Source organism: Trypanosoma theileri, assembly GCF_002087225.1.
Source record: "Trypanosoma theileri isolate Edinburgh chromosome Unknown TM35_Tth_14_V1, whole genome shotgun sequence".
Lineage (NCBI taxonomy): Eukaryota > Euglenozoa > Kinetoplastea > Trypanosomatida > Trypanosomatidae > Trypanosoma > Trypanosoma theileri.
The window spans coordinates 502,494-518,266 of record NW_021639856.1 but is presented as its reverse complement, the minus strand read 5'-3'; the positions used below and the strand labels follow the sequence as shown (position 1 = coordinate 518,266).

The window sequence follows — 15,773 nt, the reverse complement described above, 5'->3', positions numbered from 1 at the left end:
TAAATACAAAAGAAAAAATGCAATTATCTTCCCCATACTTTATGCGCATGCACATAGTTGAGTAAACTTGTGTCTTTCTATGTGTATAAAAACTTCACTTCACACATGATACCGGTGCTGTTGAAGATGATGTGGATGCCATTTCCCATTCCTTCCCTTCTCCTTCTTCTGACTGTTGCATGTAGCTGTGTCTAAGACCGGCGTGAGTTTCACGTTGTTCTTCAATTCGAGCACAAAGCCAATCGTACAGTATTTCCACATCACCTGGAATATCATCCCTACCATTTCTATCCTTATCGCTATATGGATTGCGCTTGTTCGTTGTCTCTTGCAGCATCCCTTCCAGTTTATCCAGCACATGATTCTGTGTTTCAATAAAGTTTGCGAATACCCGCTTGGCAAGTTGTTCCTTCACTCTATATCGATGCAAGAATGTTTGAAGAGATCTGTTCTCCTGCTGCATCTGCACTTCTCCCCGCGTGAGTGTTTCCACCTTCAATTGCAGTTCCTCCACTCGGCGGTTTGCCTCCAGCAGAGAAGTCTCCAATTCACACAATCGTGTGGCCCCGGCGGCGGGAACGGCGGCTGCACGTTTGGCGGCTTTAAGGGCCTTTTCCAGTGCGACTGTGCGGGACTCAAATTCTTCCTGCAGACGATGGGCCCGTGTGAGTTGTTGCTGCATTTCCTGTCGTTCCTCCTCGGCGGCGGTGAATTGTGCCTCGAGTTCTTCGCGGCGGCGTCGCTCCGCTGCGAGATCTTCTTCTAATTGACGGATGTGTACATGACGTGCCTCTATCGTCTCTGGCAGTAATACACTACCCCTCATCGTCACCGCAGCAGCAGTATTATTATTATTATTATTATTATTATTATTATTATTAGTATCCGTAGTATGGGAAAGAGAAATATGTATAGGAGGAGGAGGAGTGTCTTCTAGTGATTTACTATGTCTCTGTGAGTGTATTGGCAGTTGTTGTTGTTGTTGTTGTTGTTCCATTGACATTTTATTTGGAGATGTTACGATAGACGTTGATATCCCACCGCATTGTAATAAAGAGCGTGTGGTGTCTACCACATCTTCTATACTTTCACAGCACTCATTGGGTGGCAATAGTTCATTCAATCCAACCAGACAACGTTGCACTTGTGATTGTAATTCACGGTGTTGACGCCGCAACTGCAGTAACTGCCGCAAATCTTCAAGAAAACTCATTGAATAAAGTCCCTCTTCAATAAGTGCCCGCTGCAGCATTCGCTGACCCACTACAAGTGAGGCGATAGCGGGAGGTAATAAACGCAAAGTTGGTTGATCGTCCTGCAATTGCTGCAAGGCCACATCCAAGTGTGGGGGTGTTGACAGTGTATTCCCCACATTCACAGTTCCCTCTTCTCTATCATCATGGACTTTTCTCTGTCTCAGTTCAGGCTTGGATTTCCGTGGATACATATCTTTCATTTCATTATCATCATCATTATCATTATTATTATTTTCTTCTGATTCTTCTTCGTATTGGTCCAATTGAAGTACCGAACAAAGATGCGAAATAAGCATATCCAGCACATAAAAGCGCTCGGCATCTTGAGTCTTCATAATACACTCATCACGCGTCAACAGAGAACTCCGCTCATCACAGATAAGAGGCTCCTTCACCACAAACCACGTGGCTGTTCCTGCAGTGGCATTAACACCCCAAAGAGTGGTATGTGCACAGCGTTCCCCAGAAGAAAGCGACAAAAAACCATTACCAGGAAATTGAAAAGATCCCTGTAGTGTTAATTGCACCGCATCCCACACGAGTGCCTGTTGATCTTCACCGTAACTCCACATATGACGTCCAAGCGACATCACTAATAAACTCCGCACCGCACTCCCATTACGATGAGCCTGCCACACACATCGTGGAGCCTTACCGTCTTTTTCCATCTTGTTTGAAAAAGAAGAAGAAGAAGGCATAGATGTATGTGGTAACAATAACGGAAAAACTACCATATTTCCTGTTGTTGTTCCTATCCAAAGACGTTCCCCACGAACCAGTGTACAACAGGAGGGTTCACCATACTCATTCGTATCATATGCTGGCATACCAAATATAAGTGTCTCATCTACACTACGCCGCCAATTCCACACATCCACATCCCCGCGTTGAGCAACCGTTACGATTCGCTCACACATCTCATCAATCATTATAGTGTGAAGACGACCACGAATACGAAAGAGACCTGTTGCACTGACACCCTCTTCATCCCCACCCCATTCTACTAACACTACTTCGCTAAAAATACCATCAAAGAATGAAACTAATACTGAAACACCACTCACCATATCCTCTGTCGTTAATACTGATGGTACTGATCCTCCCATGTGATTCTTCTGAGCTTCACTCCCTTCATTTATAGAAACAGCGGTTATAGCTGTTAATTGTGACTCTAACTCACATTGATGTAGCACAATTTGTGGATTATCTGCATCACATAATACAAGACACCCTTTTACAGTGGCAATACAAACAAAGACCTGTTGGCAACCGCAAATCGTTGGAAACGCAATTGAAAGAATACGGTCATCCTCATTACACTCAAAAATAGGAGTAGAAGGTTCAACAGATGTCATCGCTGGTGATGATATCATGTCTGATACCATAGTAGCAGAGAAATAAAAGACCTGTGTGTTAGATTTATCAACAGCCCACACAGCACCACGTGGATCACAATGTAGAGAAGAGAAAGAGTTACGGCCGACGAAAGGAATTTCTCCTCCCAATGAACATTGTGGTGGAAGAAACATAAATTTCAAATCCTCTTTATTATCGTTATTGTTGTTGTTCTGGTACTATGTTGTTTCTTCTTCTCTTTATCCTTCAGTTGCTGCTGCTGTTGCTATTTGCAAAATAAAAATAAAATAATAATAACAATTACAATAATAGTAAAGAAAAGTAAAGAAGGTTTAAAAAATGAATGTTGAAGTTTACCAATATACATGCATAACAAGACAAAATATCACAGAACCTCAGTAATACCAAGAACAATCCTCTCCTTGGAGAAAACAGAAACAAAAAAAAAATGGTGATACACAACCTTTCACTTCACATGGGCTATAAGAAAGAAAAAAAAAAAAGTTCAAGAAAGCAAGAAAGACAACATATATATAAATAAAAATAATAAAAAAAACAGCATATCAAAAGTAAAGTGCTGTTTTAGGGTGTTCCAGAGGGGTCCTAGTCCAGGAGAGAGCATCATACATCTCCTTAGGACCACGAATATACATTATCATCATAAATTCATCCCACTGAATCGTCATGGTCTCATCCAGACCAATACGACTACAAAGATGTTTTACCTCTTCAGAGGATATTGGTTCACCATACAGGCGTGCATGTATCGCAGCAAGATCCCGTGCCTCAATGAAGCCTTCCATACCTTCTGATGGTTCCATGTTAAACTCCAAAAATACACGCTGTAGTTTCTTTATCAATATGTCATCATACTCACTACCATCAAGTCGCAAAAGCACAATAAACATTTCCCACGTGAGACGCTCCTGTGGGGCACGGGCCTTCAGTTGCTCTAAGAATTCCTCTGTGAAGGTACCAAAGTCACGCTCGTGTCCGAGAATACGCATCCGCTCACGCAGTCCATCTACTAACGCCGACGCCGGCACTGTGCCATTCTGCTGTATCTCCACAAAGTAACGTTTCATCGCTCGCAGGTGAATTACTTCAGGATGAACACTTGGCTTCGGTGTGCCCCCTGAGGCGTGAAAGGCCAATACACAATTGCGTCTTGTCTGTTCAAACACAGACTCCGCCACCGGCTGCGGTAGAGACGTGCGGCGCACACCCACTTCCTTCATATTTGTGTTTCGCACCACCAACTCCGCGAGATAAGTGCCACCCGTCCATGAGATGAACTCATTGCCGCTCAGTTCAATACGCTCTAATGCCGGGTGGAACATCGCCATACGTGTGATAAAGTAAACAGAGTCATTTGTTAGATAATTATTAGCAAAGTTCAGTGACTTGAGAGCGGGAAATCGTTTACAAAGCTCTACCACCGGACGGACTCCTTTTGCTCCAACATATAATCGAGAAAAGTTCAATTCCGTCGTTTCATTCCATTGTCCAATACGATCTGGAAACATGGCCGCTACTGCTGAGATTGGATGACACTGGAAGCGCTGGCACAGTTCTCTATATGCCTCGCGCGGTGTGAGAGCGTGGAACTCTGACTGCAACTGCTGCACATTGTATGGTGTCCCCACTGCACTCTGGGACTCCATCCCCGAAGAGACATCACGTGAGGCCACAGAGAGCATTGATTTCAACTCACTCTAACACCAACAACAATAACAACAACAAGTGCAGAAGCAGCAGAAAGGTAACAGTTGAAGTTCCAAAGAAGAAGAAGAAGAGAGAAAAAAAGATGAATATAGAGTAAGAAAGAAACAAAAAAAAAAAACATATACCAATAGGGATGAGATTGCGCACACTGCAAAGTTTTCATAGCCAACACAATCCAATAAAAAACAAATAATAAGAACACTAGATAACTGGAGAAAAATAGAATAAATAAATAAAAAAAAAAATAGAATACAGCACACAATTATAAAATAGCGTACAATTCGATATAAAGGAAAAGATGAACAAAGGGAAAAAAAAAAACCCTTTGCAGCAAATGCTTTTCGGCGTGAAGAGGAAAAGAAAAAACAATGAGAAAAAGATACAAATACAGAAAAAAAGGAAAAAAAAAGTAAGCGATAGAGATAAGAACTCTTAGCGTGAGATCGATTGTGCAAAGCCAGGAACCCGATGTACTGTCTCTTCAACTGATATACTATTAACTCCAAAATCTCCATTTGCCCCTAGTGAAGGGGTTGTTGTGATGATATTACTAATTCCTTTTGAAGAATTGGATAGTCCATTATGAGAAATTAAAAACAGTTTAAACAGTACACGTTTCATATTGGCCACAAGAGTGTCTCTCGCCTCTTGTGACTCTGCACAGCAAAACAATGACCCCTTTTCATGTACAATGATAAAGGCATACTTTAAAAAGGTCGATGGAGGTTTAACACCAAGTTCAGTAGCAATATATACGTCTTTCACACTTGTCATCCTCCATGAATATGTTTTTTGTTCACCATCATTGCGGTGTATAATGTAATCTCCCAAGAGAAGCCAAAAAGAGCGTACAAAGGAGGTACAACCACTACGACAACACCATACTGGTACAGCAGAAACTAAAGGTTCTGTAGAGTTCTTTACACTTTCATCAAGACTCCCTTCACGTTGATTTTCCTTTTCACTCTGCCCAAGTGGAGCATTTATCAATGATGATTTGGTTTCCTTTTTACAGTACTGACGAATATGTCGCACAAGTGCGTGTCCATGTTGAACGTTTAGTGGACATAACAGCAATAAAACAGGATTGGATCCGAGAGAAAGCTGCAAATATAATCCATTCTTTGCACATGAACGTGGGGCTCGCATTAAAAGCATAGAACTCAACTGACAATTTAATACATGATCCAGCGCAATAGTTATCTCCGGTTTCACTGTGTTTGGCCGTAATAGCAATAAACGTGAGTCTCCATCCAATATCACCCACGTTCGTTCCCATTTTTCCTCAATACATGGTTTTACACACTTGTATGCCCAAAAACCAATATGTAGCTCCTTTGTTACGTTTAGTCGTAAGGGTTTCGCTTTTCGTTTTACAGTTAAAATAAACTCCTGCATCTTAGCCAAGACATCAACTTCATTATGACAATTTTGTATCATTAATTGACGGAAATTATTAAAAGAAAAATATTTATTTTCATCCTGCTGAAAATCACTCTGTTGCGAAACCCAATCTCCTGAAAATACCTCTTTCCCCAGAACAGCAGCAATAAGAAGATGACAGGTTTCAAGATCTATTAGTCGCTCTCCGCTAAGACTTATTGTCCCCAAAGAACTGAAGAACTGATCTAATACAGCAGCGTTTTCATTCATAAAAGGAAAAGAAGGGTGAACCATTACAGGACAACTCGTAGACTCTTCGGTAAAAAGAACAAGTCGCTTACACTCTTCTACCAAAACAAGAAATACAATAACCTCATTCTCCACCAACAAATTTCGCTCCTCAGATTCATAAAGCATATAAATATCGCCAAACTCCGCTACACATTCACTCAATAGTTTTTCACGAGCAGTCACTTCCTCAGCAACGAATTTTTCTACTGCACTCTCATACATACGCTGATAAGCATCGGCAGCATCATCAGAAGCCTTTCTGCTTGGTGATACACGACCACTGGCAATGGCAGAAGTGGATCCAGAAGCGTTACCATGCACATACTTCTGTTCCAGGGCAGCAATGAACTCCTCTTCACGACCACTGTACTTCTCAAGCTGTGCATCCACGTTCCCAAGCTTGCTAGGGGCATACTGCTCGTAAATTGCAACTACTCGGCTACGATAATCCTGCCCAGCAGCAGCAGGCTCAGGGCCATACTTGTTCACAAGGGCTGCAATTAGTGCCTCTTCCTGCCCATGATACTTCTCCAGTTGTGTATCCACAAGACTGACCTTGGCAGGTGCGTACATCTCATATAACGCCACCAGCCGAGCACGGTAGGATGAGGGACTGTCGGTTGGAGTTGATGTTTCTTTTCCCGCATCGTTATCTGTTGCATCATATTCCGGTTCAGGACCATACTTGTTTACCAATGCCTCAAACATCGCCTCTTCCTTTCCTCTGTATTTGGTGAGCTGCTTATCTACAGAATCTAATTTCTCTGGGGCGTAGGTGGTGTAGAACTGCACCAAACGTTGGTGGTAATATGCCCTCCACTCCTCCGCAGGTCCCTCACCATTCTCCTCATCCGCACCACTTGTACTCTTATTACTGCCTTCCATATATCCAGGCTCTGGACCGTACTTATTCACAAGGGCTTGCAGAACCTCCTCTTCACGTCCGGCATATTTTGTGAGTTGTGCATCCACCCCCTTTACCTTATCAGGTGCGTAGTGTTCGTAAAAGGCGATGAGACGACTTCTATAGTCTAATGACATTGTTTACCCTCTTGTGAAGGTAAGAGTGTCTAGTCACAGTGCTGCTCGGTTTCACACTACGCAAGTAGACGCGAATGGGATAAGGATCGGGATAAGGAAAGAAAAACAAAACGCGAAACTTGTGTGAATATAACACAGACCTATGTGCAAAAAGAAAAGACTTAAAGTACATAAAAAAAAAGGAAAGAAAAAGCAAAAAAAAAAAACAACAACAATAAAGTGTTACAAAATATAGCAGTATTGTTGGAAATAAAGCCTCCGAGAGCATAGTGAAAAACCAAATAAAAAGAAACGAAAAAAAAAAAAAAATAGCACATGCAACGATTGGCGTTAGACGAAACTAGATTGATACAAGCCCTTTGATCGCACACGCTCAAGCAGCACTTCAACGGAGGCCGTCCGCTTAACGTCCTCCGGGAAAAGACGCCACTCTTTAGCAGCATCTGCAAAAGAGACATTAGAGAACCCTTTCATAAAGCTTTGTACAAAGAAGACGTAATTTCCCTTGCGCCGCCGTGTTGTAATACTACTTCTACTACTACTACGGCCTCTTTTCCATCCATCTATATTCTGTGAGAGTCCCTCATCGCGCTGAGATAACTTCATCTCTCGCTGTGATGCTAGTACAGCCATAACATGTGGAGTTCCTGTTTGAAGCGAATATACACTGTAACTCTGTCCATCCTGTACTAAGAACCGCCCCATCGCGTCTACAGCAGCAATAACTGGTCTTGGTTCCTCAGAGCTCACAAGAACAGCGGCTGCGCCAAAACGACGTTTAATCTCCAATGTTCCTGTCTTAGTACGATAAGACACCCCATTCACACGTACATTCATTCCCCTTTCGTTTTATGTATGATTGTACCCTTCACCCACACTTGACTTTTTTATCGTTTAAAAACAAGAAAAAAAAAAGAAGGAAATACAAATATATAGAAAAAAAAGTAAAAAATAAGAAAAAAAAAACATGGTTCTGCTATAAACTATCTTACTCCCAAAACACCAAAAAAAAATAATAAAATAAAATATTTCTTACTTCCACAACCTCATTACGGTATAGAGGGCACGTAAACAAAATAATGATATGTGACCATGTGTAATCTTTCCATGTTTCCTTTTTTTTCTTTTTCTCTCTTTTATTCCAACATTTACACCCGTCGTCTTAGCGCCTTCAGTAGTTCCTCATCCAAGGGAATAGCTGCCTTGTTAAAATAAACCACCAGCAAGGCTTTGTGTAAATCTGGAGTAGATGCTACATTCATGGTTTTTGCCCTCTGTGCGAGTGCGCAGGCGAGTGCATTCTTCAATCCACCAGGCGAGAGTTGCGGTAGAAGTGATGCCGCCGTATTCAACTCCGCCATCGTCGTGCACCGCACACATGAATTCACAATAAGCTCAAGAAGAGTAGCCTGCATAGACACTATTACATCAGAAACGATATTGCAACACTGATAAAGACGTACTAACTGGGGAGTTGAGAATGCAGCAACATAGACAAGAGCTTTTTTATGCCCTAACGGTCGAATAAACAACAACAACAACAATCGCTCTAGAAACAACTTGTTTCCTCCTCCTCCTCCAGTAGTACTAACACTACCAACAGTAGTAGGAGCAGGAGTAGCAGCACTGGTTTCTTCCTTTATTCCTCTCTGCGCAGCAACAGTTTCGAGTGCTGTTAACAATACTTCGAGGTGCAACGACGTCACACTATCGGATTCATTCATCAAACAACGAACAAAAATCTCAAACGCCTCCACTGGGAACTCGTGAGAGTCACTTCTCATAAACTTTGTCATCTCCCGCAGTGAGAATTGCGCCGGATTCTGCTCTGCGTAATTTAACAACAACTCCGTAAGTGGTAACAATACATTACCAAAACCTCCATCGGCTACAAGACGGGGAGTTCTTCGCCATAAATCAAAGACAACTGCTGGTGAAAGAGACGATGTGCAACGTTCAAGTGAGAGAGTGCAAGATTGCAGTAAACCGCATGTCCTTGTGTATATCCCACCTTCACCAACTGCCGTCATCATCTTGATAGTATTTGTAGATGTAGTTGTAGTATTCAGTGACGACGGCGATGATGATGATGATAATGATGATGATGTTAATGATAAACGCAGCAGAGGAGAAATACGAAGTAAATCACAAACGCTACAGAGACATCCTGTGCATTCAGTCACTACAACAGATCCAGGATTACCTCGTTCCCATGATGCGGTAAATTCTTCCAAAAGTCGAGTAATCTCTGCAAAGAGTACAGTATCTCTTATATTCTCATTACATGAATCTAAGATATCCAATGCGACTGAGAGTAATCCTGCAAGTTTACCATTATATCGTTCCCAAACCAGATCACGAATTTCATGACACTTTGAAATAAGTTCCTCCAACAATAATTGAGTTTCACGGCTTACTTCATGTGTAGTAGAATCCTCTTTCTCCAGTACAGTTGCTATACAGACTGTACCCAAAGAGCTAAGAAGTGCATCCTTTGCACATAATCTATCTAAACAATTAGCACGAATACAATTTAAGATATGACGTCTAATAGAACGGGTGACTTCACTGGGTTCAAGCGTTACTACAAACTTTATTAACTCATGACAAAGATCCTCCCCAAGTTGCTGACGTCGAAGAATGTGCTGTAAGAGAAAATCCACCTCATCTGTATCAACAGAAGAAGCGCTATGTGTTCTAGAAAGCATTCGAATAATAGACTCTGCTGGTAATAAATGCGCATCTGATAATAAACGATCCTTTAAGCTTTTATAATCCTTCCCCAAGAGTAATTCTTCCTCACTTCCCAAGAAGTTATCCCCATCTCTACCGGCAAGACGAGTTTCCTGAAGAACAGATAATAACTCCTGTTGAGCATCACACACACATTCTGGTACAATAATAAGAGCCTCCACCACTAATGATCTACTAGACGCTGTTAAATTACTTGAAAAATAAATAAGACGACGACATGTAGCCTTCCATAAGGATGTATGTTTCATTTCCATTCGAAGTGTAGCAATAGACCAAAGTAATCGAGCTGTTTTTGGTTCATCTAGTTGTAGTAAATGTTCCTTAGCACAATAGAGAAGTGTATCTATTATTTCTAGTGGCTCTGTTGGTGCAGCTTTGGCAAGAGCATGAAGTGATACAAGAACCATTGAAGGTTTCCAAAGTGCAAATTGGGCATCTATGGTGCGTTCATCCAATTCCATTAATAAATTCCTCATACAAATAGAAGAAATACACCCACGAGAACCACTCTTAACGATACGAAGAATACTTACAGTTACATCATCTGACAATGTTTGTGTTATTGGAAGATGTGAAATTAATGAAGTTAGTCGTTGGACACACGTATTCGCGTACTGCAATAATTGTGTGTCTACATTATAAGAAGCAAGTGAAACCAATGAAGAACTTATGGAGCTTACATATCGAACATTATCAATACAAGGTGGTACATTAGTCAGTGTTACTGCCCGAGTGCAGATTTTCGTAAAAATTGCACGTGTTGAGTTACTCATATGTATATGTATGTATGTATGGAGCTGCTATCCTTTCTTTAATACTCCTTCTCCGTGCAGCTTCACAATAAAGAAGAAAGAAATAAAAAGAAAAAGAACGTTGTATTATATTTTTTCATAGAGTTAAGTCGTTAACGCCCACACAATAGGTAAGAATTTGTATATATGAGTATATATATATATACAAATACAAAAATATATGTATATACGTATAATTAGAAGGACAAGAAAGCGAGTTCCTTTCTTAACCTGAAGACAGCAATAAAAAAAACCACTAAAAGAACACACGAAAAGTATATTGTTTACAAATATATATATATATTATATCAAATCTGATAATTGGTGCTTTGAGCAATGTTTCCTCTTATTTCCACTTTTTTTTTTCTTCTCTTAATCACATCCTACATCCTCTGCACCTCACTTTCTATTCCCTCTCACTTTTTTTTGGGTATTCTCTCCCCATACACACATCCTCCTCACACAATTTTTTTTTTTTCCTTTTCTTCTTTTTCGTTTCCTTTTGTTTTTTTTTTTTTTTCTTTTTGCGTTTGCTTTTTCTTTTTTTTTTTAAATTCTTGCCGATGATTATAGTATTCGTGTACACGGCATAAGATCATCTATGTCTTCTTTTTCAAATGCACATGATCCCTGCCTCAGTGCTACTCTCAACTGATGTGGAAGACGTTCTTGCAATACTCTTAAATTAACTCGACTCAGCTTTGCCAACCAACGAAGCGCTAACTCTGAAAGTGATAAATGAGTGAAGAGTCCTAATGGATATCGGTAGAGACGATTAGAGTAGTAAACCACATCTGTATCTCCTGGTAACTCACCGCCAAATATTAAGAGAGATCCCTGAGCGACTACAGAGGCATGTCCACTGCGAGCACTAGGCCGAGCCTTTCCCCCACATAAAGTGAGATCCACCCACTGCGGGGCCACTGCGGTGGTATCCATACACCAAAAATCATCAAAGTACTCTTCGCCGTCGGTATCGCCACCGTGAATGTACACCCGTCCACCGAGAAGCGCCATCACGCAGGAATAACGCGGCGGTGGACGTGGGGCTCCACAGGGGGCTATCTCTTGCCACATATTACTTGGAAAATGATAACGGAAGAGGGAATTACTGTAGAGAAACCCTCCCGTCTGTGAGGATGTGTTGGCGCGATAACCACCAAAGACATAAAGATAATCCCCTTCCACCTGTGCACTGTGACCTAATAAAGGAAGAATGGGTTTCCCAAAGTTTCCAAGGGATTGAACTACATGCCATGTATGGGTATCAAGATCTAAATACCAGAAACTGTTAGAGGTATTACATGGTTCTCCCATAAGTATGTACATTCGATTTTGGTAAATGTGTGCGGTGTGAAGTCGTCTGTCGCCTGGACCATCTGGTTCCGGTGGGGCCATGTGTAACCATGACCATGTAAAGGTAATAAGATTTAAAATAAGAACATCTGAAAATAACATGGGCATATGTAAATCTTGTCCACCATAGACATACATATTATCACCATAGACTACAGCAGAGTGGCTAATACGTGGGGCAACAATTTCACTATTAATTGTTTCCTTATATGTCCATCTACATGTTTTTAAGTCAAAGCAATGAACCTCATTATACACGTAATGCAGTGCACCGCCACCAAAGAGAACAAGAAATTCATCCTTGTAATTTGCCAAAGAGTGACAACAGCCATGTGGAGGCATATCACCATTAGGGGGAACACTACTCCACATATATGTTGTCAATGCACCTCCAGGGGATTGTGAGAGCATTGCAGTAGCAAAGAAAGGAACACACCAATAAAAATAATAAACCTGTAGGTGAAGCCTCGGGCAAAACCAACGCTAACAACAACAATAACAACAGCAATAATAATAAGATTATGTATATATATATATATATGAATTTGTTCTTGATCTATACTCCCTTAGTGTAATATTCGCAGTAAGGAGTCCCGAATACAGGTTTGCCAAGAGAGGGGAGAGGGGAAGTCAAAGCAAGAAAAAGAAACTATCTGAAAGGAAGAAAAAAACCCCAATATACAAATACTAGTGGAACCAGAATAATAGGGAGAAAATGAAGGCGAATACTAAGATTACTGTGTCAAGGGCTGCCTTCAAAAAGTGAAACTCCTTTAAGGGCCACTCTAAAGATGAACGAAGAGAAAAAAAGAAGAGAAATATATTTTTTTTATATTTATATATATAGAACAACAAAGAAAAAGAAAAGATATCAAATTCCAGAGGTTATTTCACAAGAGAGAGAATTAGAGAACAAAAAAAAAAAAAAACGGAGAGAGAATAAGAGTGAGACAATATTAAACGTAAACAAAATACACAAAAATAAATTCAAACTTCCTTCAATATTCGTTGAACTTCAAATTCATCCACAGCATTTCGTACGGCATAAAGCCACGGTGGTGCTTCCTGTGGCAACTCTACCACCATTCGAGCCACCTCGCCCAACATTGCAAGTTCAGATAACAACAATAACCACATTGGCTTTCCTTCTCCTTCTTCTTCTTCACCTTCCTCTTTATTATCATCCTTATTCTCTCTCTCATTCCCTAATGTGAGGGAAGAGACGGTTTGGTGAAGACTAGCGTACTCCTTTACGGCCTCGCAAAACACCTCAAGAATAAGTGAAGGACAACAACAACGTCCCTGAAGAAGTGCAAGACCCGCACGTACCACCGCAGAGAGACGGAATCCTCTACTCTTTTCTTCTGCACAAGTGAAAGACCGCAATAAAGAGATAAGAACACGTTGAAGTCGTGAAGCGTTTGGACTCTGTGCAAGTGTATTCAACACATAATGTGAAAAGCAATCTTTTTCACTTTTCCATTCAAAATCTCCATTTTTTTCTATTTGTGTTACAAACGCTTCTAACGCAGTTGCGAGAATTTCTGATGCCACTAATAGATCTAATGGACGTACTAATCTCCACACAACACGAAAGTGTAGAGGATTCATCCCAGACCATTCTCTTACCATTTGTTCATATATTTTCCATTCTGGTGTATTTATATTCATTGAAGTTTGAACCCATGCGGCGATTCGTTCAGCCGCACGATGAGACTGAACAGCATCACTCTCTACACCTTGTAATACTTGCATAACCCCCCATACATCCTGCAGTGATCTCACTATACAAGAATTAAGCTCTACACGTGTATGATCATCTAGTCCTTCAACATCAAAACATCCACATGTGAGTTCCATATGGCTTTCTTGCATTAGGAAAGATAAATGGGATGCCAGTTCCCATCGCGGTGTTTTGTCTTCTCCGCATGATAATAATACACCATTCCAAAGACTCTCCATCACATTCTGTAGAGGAGGAATACCCAATTGACGTAGTGCCTTACTAATATCTGCAGCCACAAGAATATTATTTAACGACATTACAGCTTCCCGTAATAATTCTATTAAAGAAAAAACTATATTAGAAATCTGTTCCGTACTCCAATGATCTTTATAGCGACGTGAAACCAGAGGGAAAAGTGGGGCATTTTGTACCAATCGTCTTAATACTTCTTCTTGTTGTTGTTCTTTTTCTTCTTTACAATGTAATAGAGTCTGTTGAGCTACTATTGCCTGATAAGAAAGATCTGCATCCCACACAGCTGCAATGATATAACCTTCTGCTGCTATAGCCTCCACTCTTGAATGCCGTGCGGGTAGTAACAATCGACACAATCGCTCGTACGTTGTAAAGAGAGCAATTGGAAGTTCATCATGTCGAACCGCAAATTCATCTCCATCATTCGCAGATAAATACATGGCAATATCTGCAGTATCCGAAGCGGATAAACGTCCTAACCATGTAAGCAATGCTATTTGACAACTTTCCATAAATTCCCGTAATTGCCGTAATGCCTCTAATTTACACGTATTAGTTTTATGAATATCATCCACTACCATGGCGTAATCTTCTGGATCGTCTGTTTCATCCATTACAGGAATAGAAACAGGAGTGAGAACTTGTGCCAGTACACTAAGTCCCTCACACACAACCAGCAGTGTTTCCAATGACTGCGATGATATTGTATTCATCATTCCTTCTACACTTGCTGGATCTGTTAATACACTCCGTAGCATCTGTGCAGATAACGCTAAAGCTTGATATAAGGTGTGTTCAGGTCCAAATTGCACCACCACAGCTTCTACAGAAGACTCTAATATAGATGTAATAACAGAACAGATGTGAGATAATGGTGCACGAGTTCCATCACTATGAATAGCTGTTAATACAGATTGTATAAGGGTTACTGCGGTTGTATCCAGCATTGTAAGTGATCGCAATATAGTTGTGATAGACTCTAGTATAGCCTCACTTGCTGTACCATTCTGCAATTGATGAACGGCGTATTTCCAAAAGAGTGAAGAAGGAAGTTGAGACCAAAATAATGGTGCCATATCTTGGGCATCATTTACTGTACATTCTGTTAAGAATGATACTCCTTGACTGATCATAGTTGCCTGTGCAGTTAAATCTTCTATAGGCATAGAAGTAAGAATAAGATGCATACTATTTTGTACACATAATCGTTGAGTTGAACGGCGTATGGGTCCCATCAATACGCGACGGTCACTTAATACACTCATGAGAGTAGAAAATAATCTCATAAAAACACGAATATCTGTTATCTCAGTAGGTACAGTTCCTCCAAAAACACTCAACAATCCTTCAATCACATTCCCATTTGGTTGAAGAAGTAATAGTGATGCGATACAAAAATACAATTGTGTTAAAACTGTTCCTGGAAGGTGCGGTGTGCGTAGACATTGTAAATAAAAACGTAACAATTCACTAAAATCATCAGATGGTCTCCTGTCGTTAATTGGACGTGCTAACGCCTCTGGAATATACAAGAGACAAAACATACGATTAAGAATAGATATCAACAGTAATGAAGAGACGGATATGGTTCCTTCATAATATCTAAACAACGCCTCTGAGAACATACGTGGTGGAATCTCCTGTGATGTGATGTTTGATGTTAATGCCGCCCGGCGGAGTTCATCCCGCAGCAACACACCGGCCTCTGCGTGCCCGGAGGAAAGAAACACCTCCACGGCAGTCCACAGATGCGGTGGAACCTCTTTTCGCATCTCCTAAAAGAAGTGAAAAATAAACAAATAATAATAATAATAATAATAATAATAATAATAATAATAA

General features: G+C 40.7%; 7 protein-coding genes across 7 annotated transcripts; all 7 read right to left on the bottom strand.

Annotated features, from left to right (window-relative positions):
- Window positions 1-94: 94 nt before the first annotated feature.
- Window positions 95-2,785, bottom strand: TM35_000142860 (uncharacterized protein; the record flags this gene model as incomplete). The annotated part of the gene is made up of 1 exon (XM_029025731.1): window positions 95-2,785. The coding sequence occupies one exon, from the start codon at window positions 2,783-2,785 to the stop codon at window positions 95-97; it is 2,691 nt and encodes an 896-aa protein (XP_028883141.1).
- A 390-nt stretch (window positions 2,786-3,175) lies between these two features.
- TM35_000142850 (putative calpain-like cysteine peptidase) lies at window positions 3,176-4,312 on the bottom strand (the record flags this gene model as incomplete). The annotated part of the gene is made up of 1 exon (XM_029025730.1): window positions 3,176-4,312. The coding sequence occupies one exon, from the start codon at window positions 4,310-4,312 to the stop codon at window positions 3,176-3,178; it is 1,137 nt and encodes a 378-aa protein (XP_028883140.1).
- A 457-nt stretch (window positions 4,313-4,769) lies between these two features.
- On the bottom strand, window positions 4,770-7,052 carry TM35_000142840 (uncharacterized protein; the record flags this gene model as incomplete). Its single annotated transcript, XM_029025729.1, has 1 exon — window positions 4,770-7,052. One exon carries the CDS (start codon window positions 7,050-7,052, stop codon window positions 4,770-4,772), a length of 2,283 nt encoding a protein of 760 aa, XP_028883139.1.
- A 330-nt stretch (window positions 7,053-7,382) lies between these two features.
- On the bottom strand, window positions 7,383-7,889 carry TM35_000142830 (uncharacterized protein; the record flags this gene model as incomplete). Its single annotated transcript, XM_029025728.1, has 1 exon — window positions 7,383-7,889. The coding sequence occupies one exon, from the start codon at window positions 7,887-7,889 to the stop codon at window positions 7,383-7,385; it is 507 nt and encodes a 168-aa protein (XP_028883138.1).
- A 311-nt stretch (window positions 7,890-8,200) lies between these two features.
- Window positions 8,201-10,579, bottom strand: TM35_000142820 (uncharacterized protein; the record flags this gene model as incomplete). Its single annotated transcript, XM_029025727.1, has 1 exon — window positions 8,201-10,579. The coding sequence occupies one exon, from the start codon at window positions 10,577-10,579 to the stop codon at window positions 8,201-8,203; it is 2,379 nt and encodes a 792-aa protein (XP_028883137.1).
- Window positions 10,580-11,164: 585 nt separating this feature from the next.
- On the bottom strand, window positions 11,165-12,364 carry TM35_000142810 (kelch domain-containing protein 3; the record flags this gene model as incomplete). Its single annotated transcript, XM_029025726.1, has 1 exon — window positions 11,165-12,364. One exon carries the CDS (start codon window positions 12,362-12,364, stop codon window positions 11,165-11,167), a length of 1,200 nt encoding a protein of 399 aa, XP_028883136.1.
- Window positions 12,365-12,940: 576 nt separating this feature from the next.
- On the bottom strand, window positions 12,941-15,706 carry TM35_000142800 (uncharacterized protein; the record flags this gene model as incomplete). The annotated part of the gene is made up of 1 exon (XM_029025725.1): window positions 12,941-15,706. One exon carries the CDS (start codon window positions 15,704-15,706, stop codon window positions 12,941-12,943), a length of 2,766 nt encoding a protein of 921 aa, XP_028883135.1.
- Window positions 15,707-15,773: the final 67 nt, after the last annotated feature.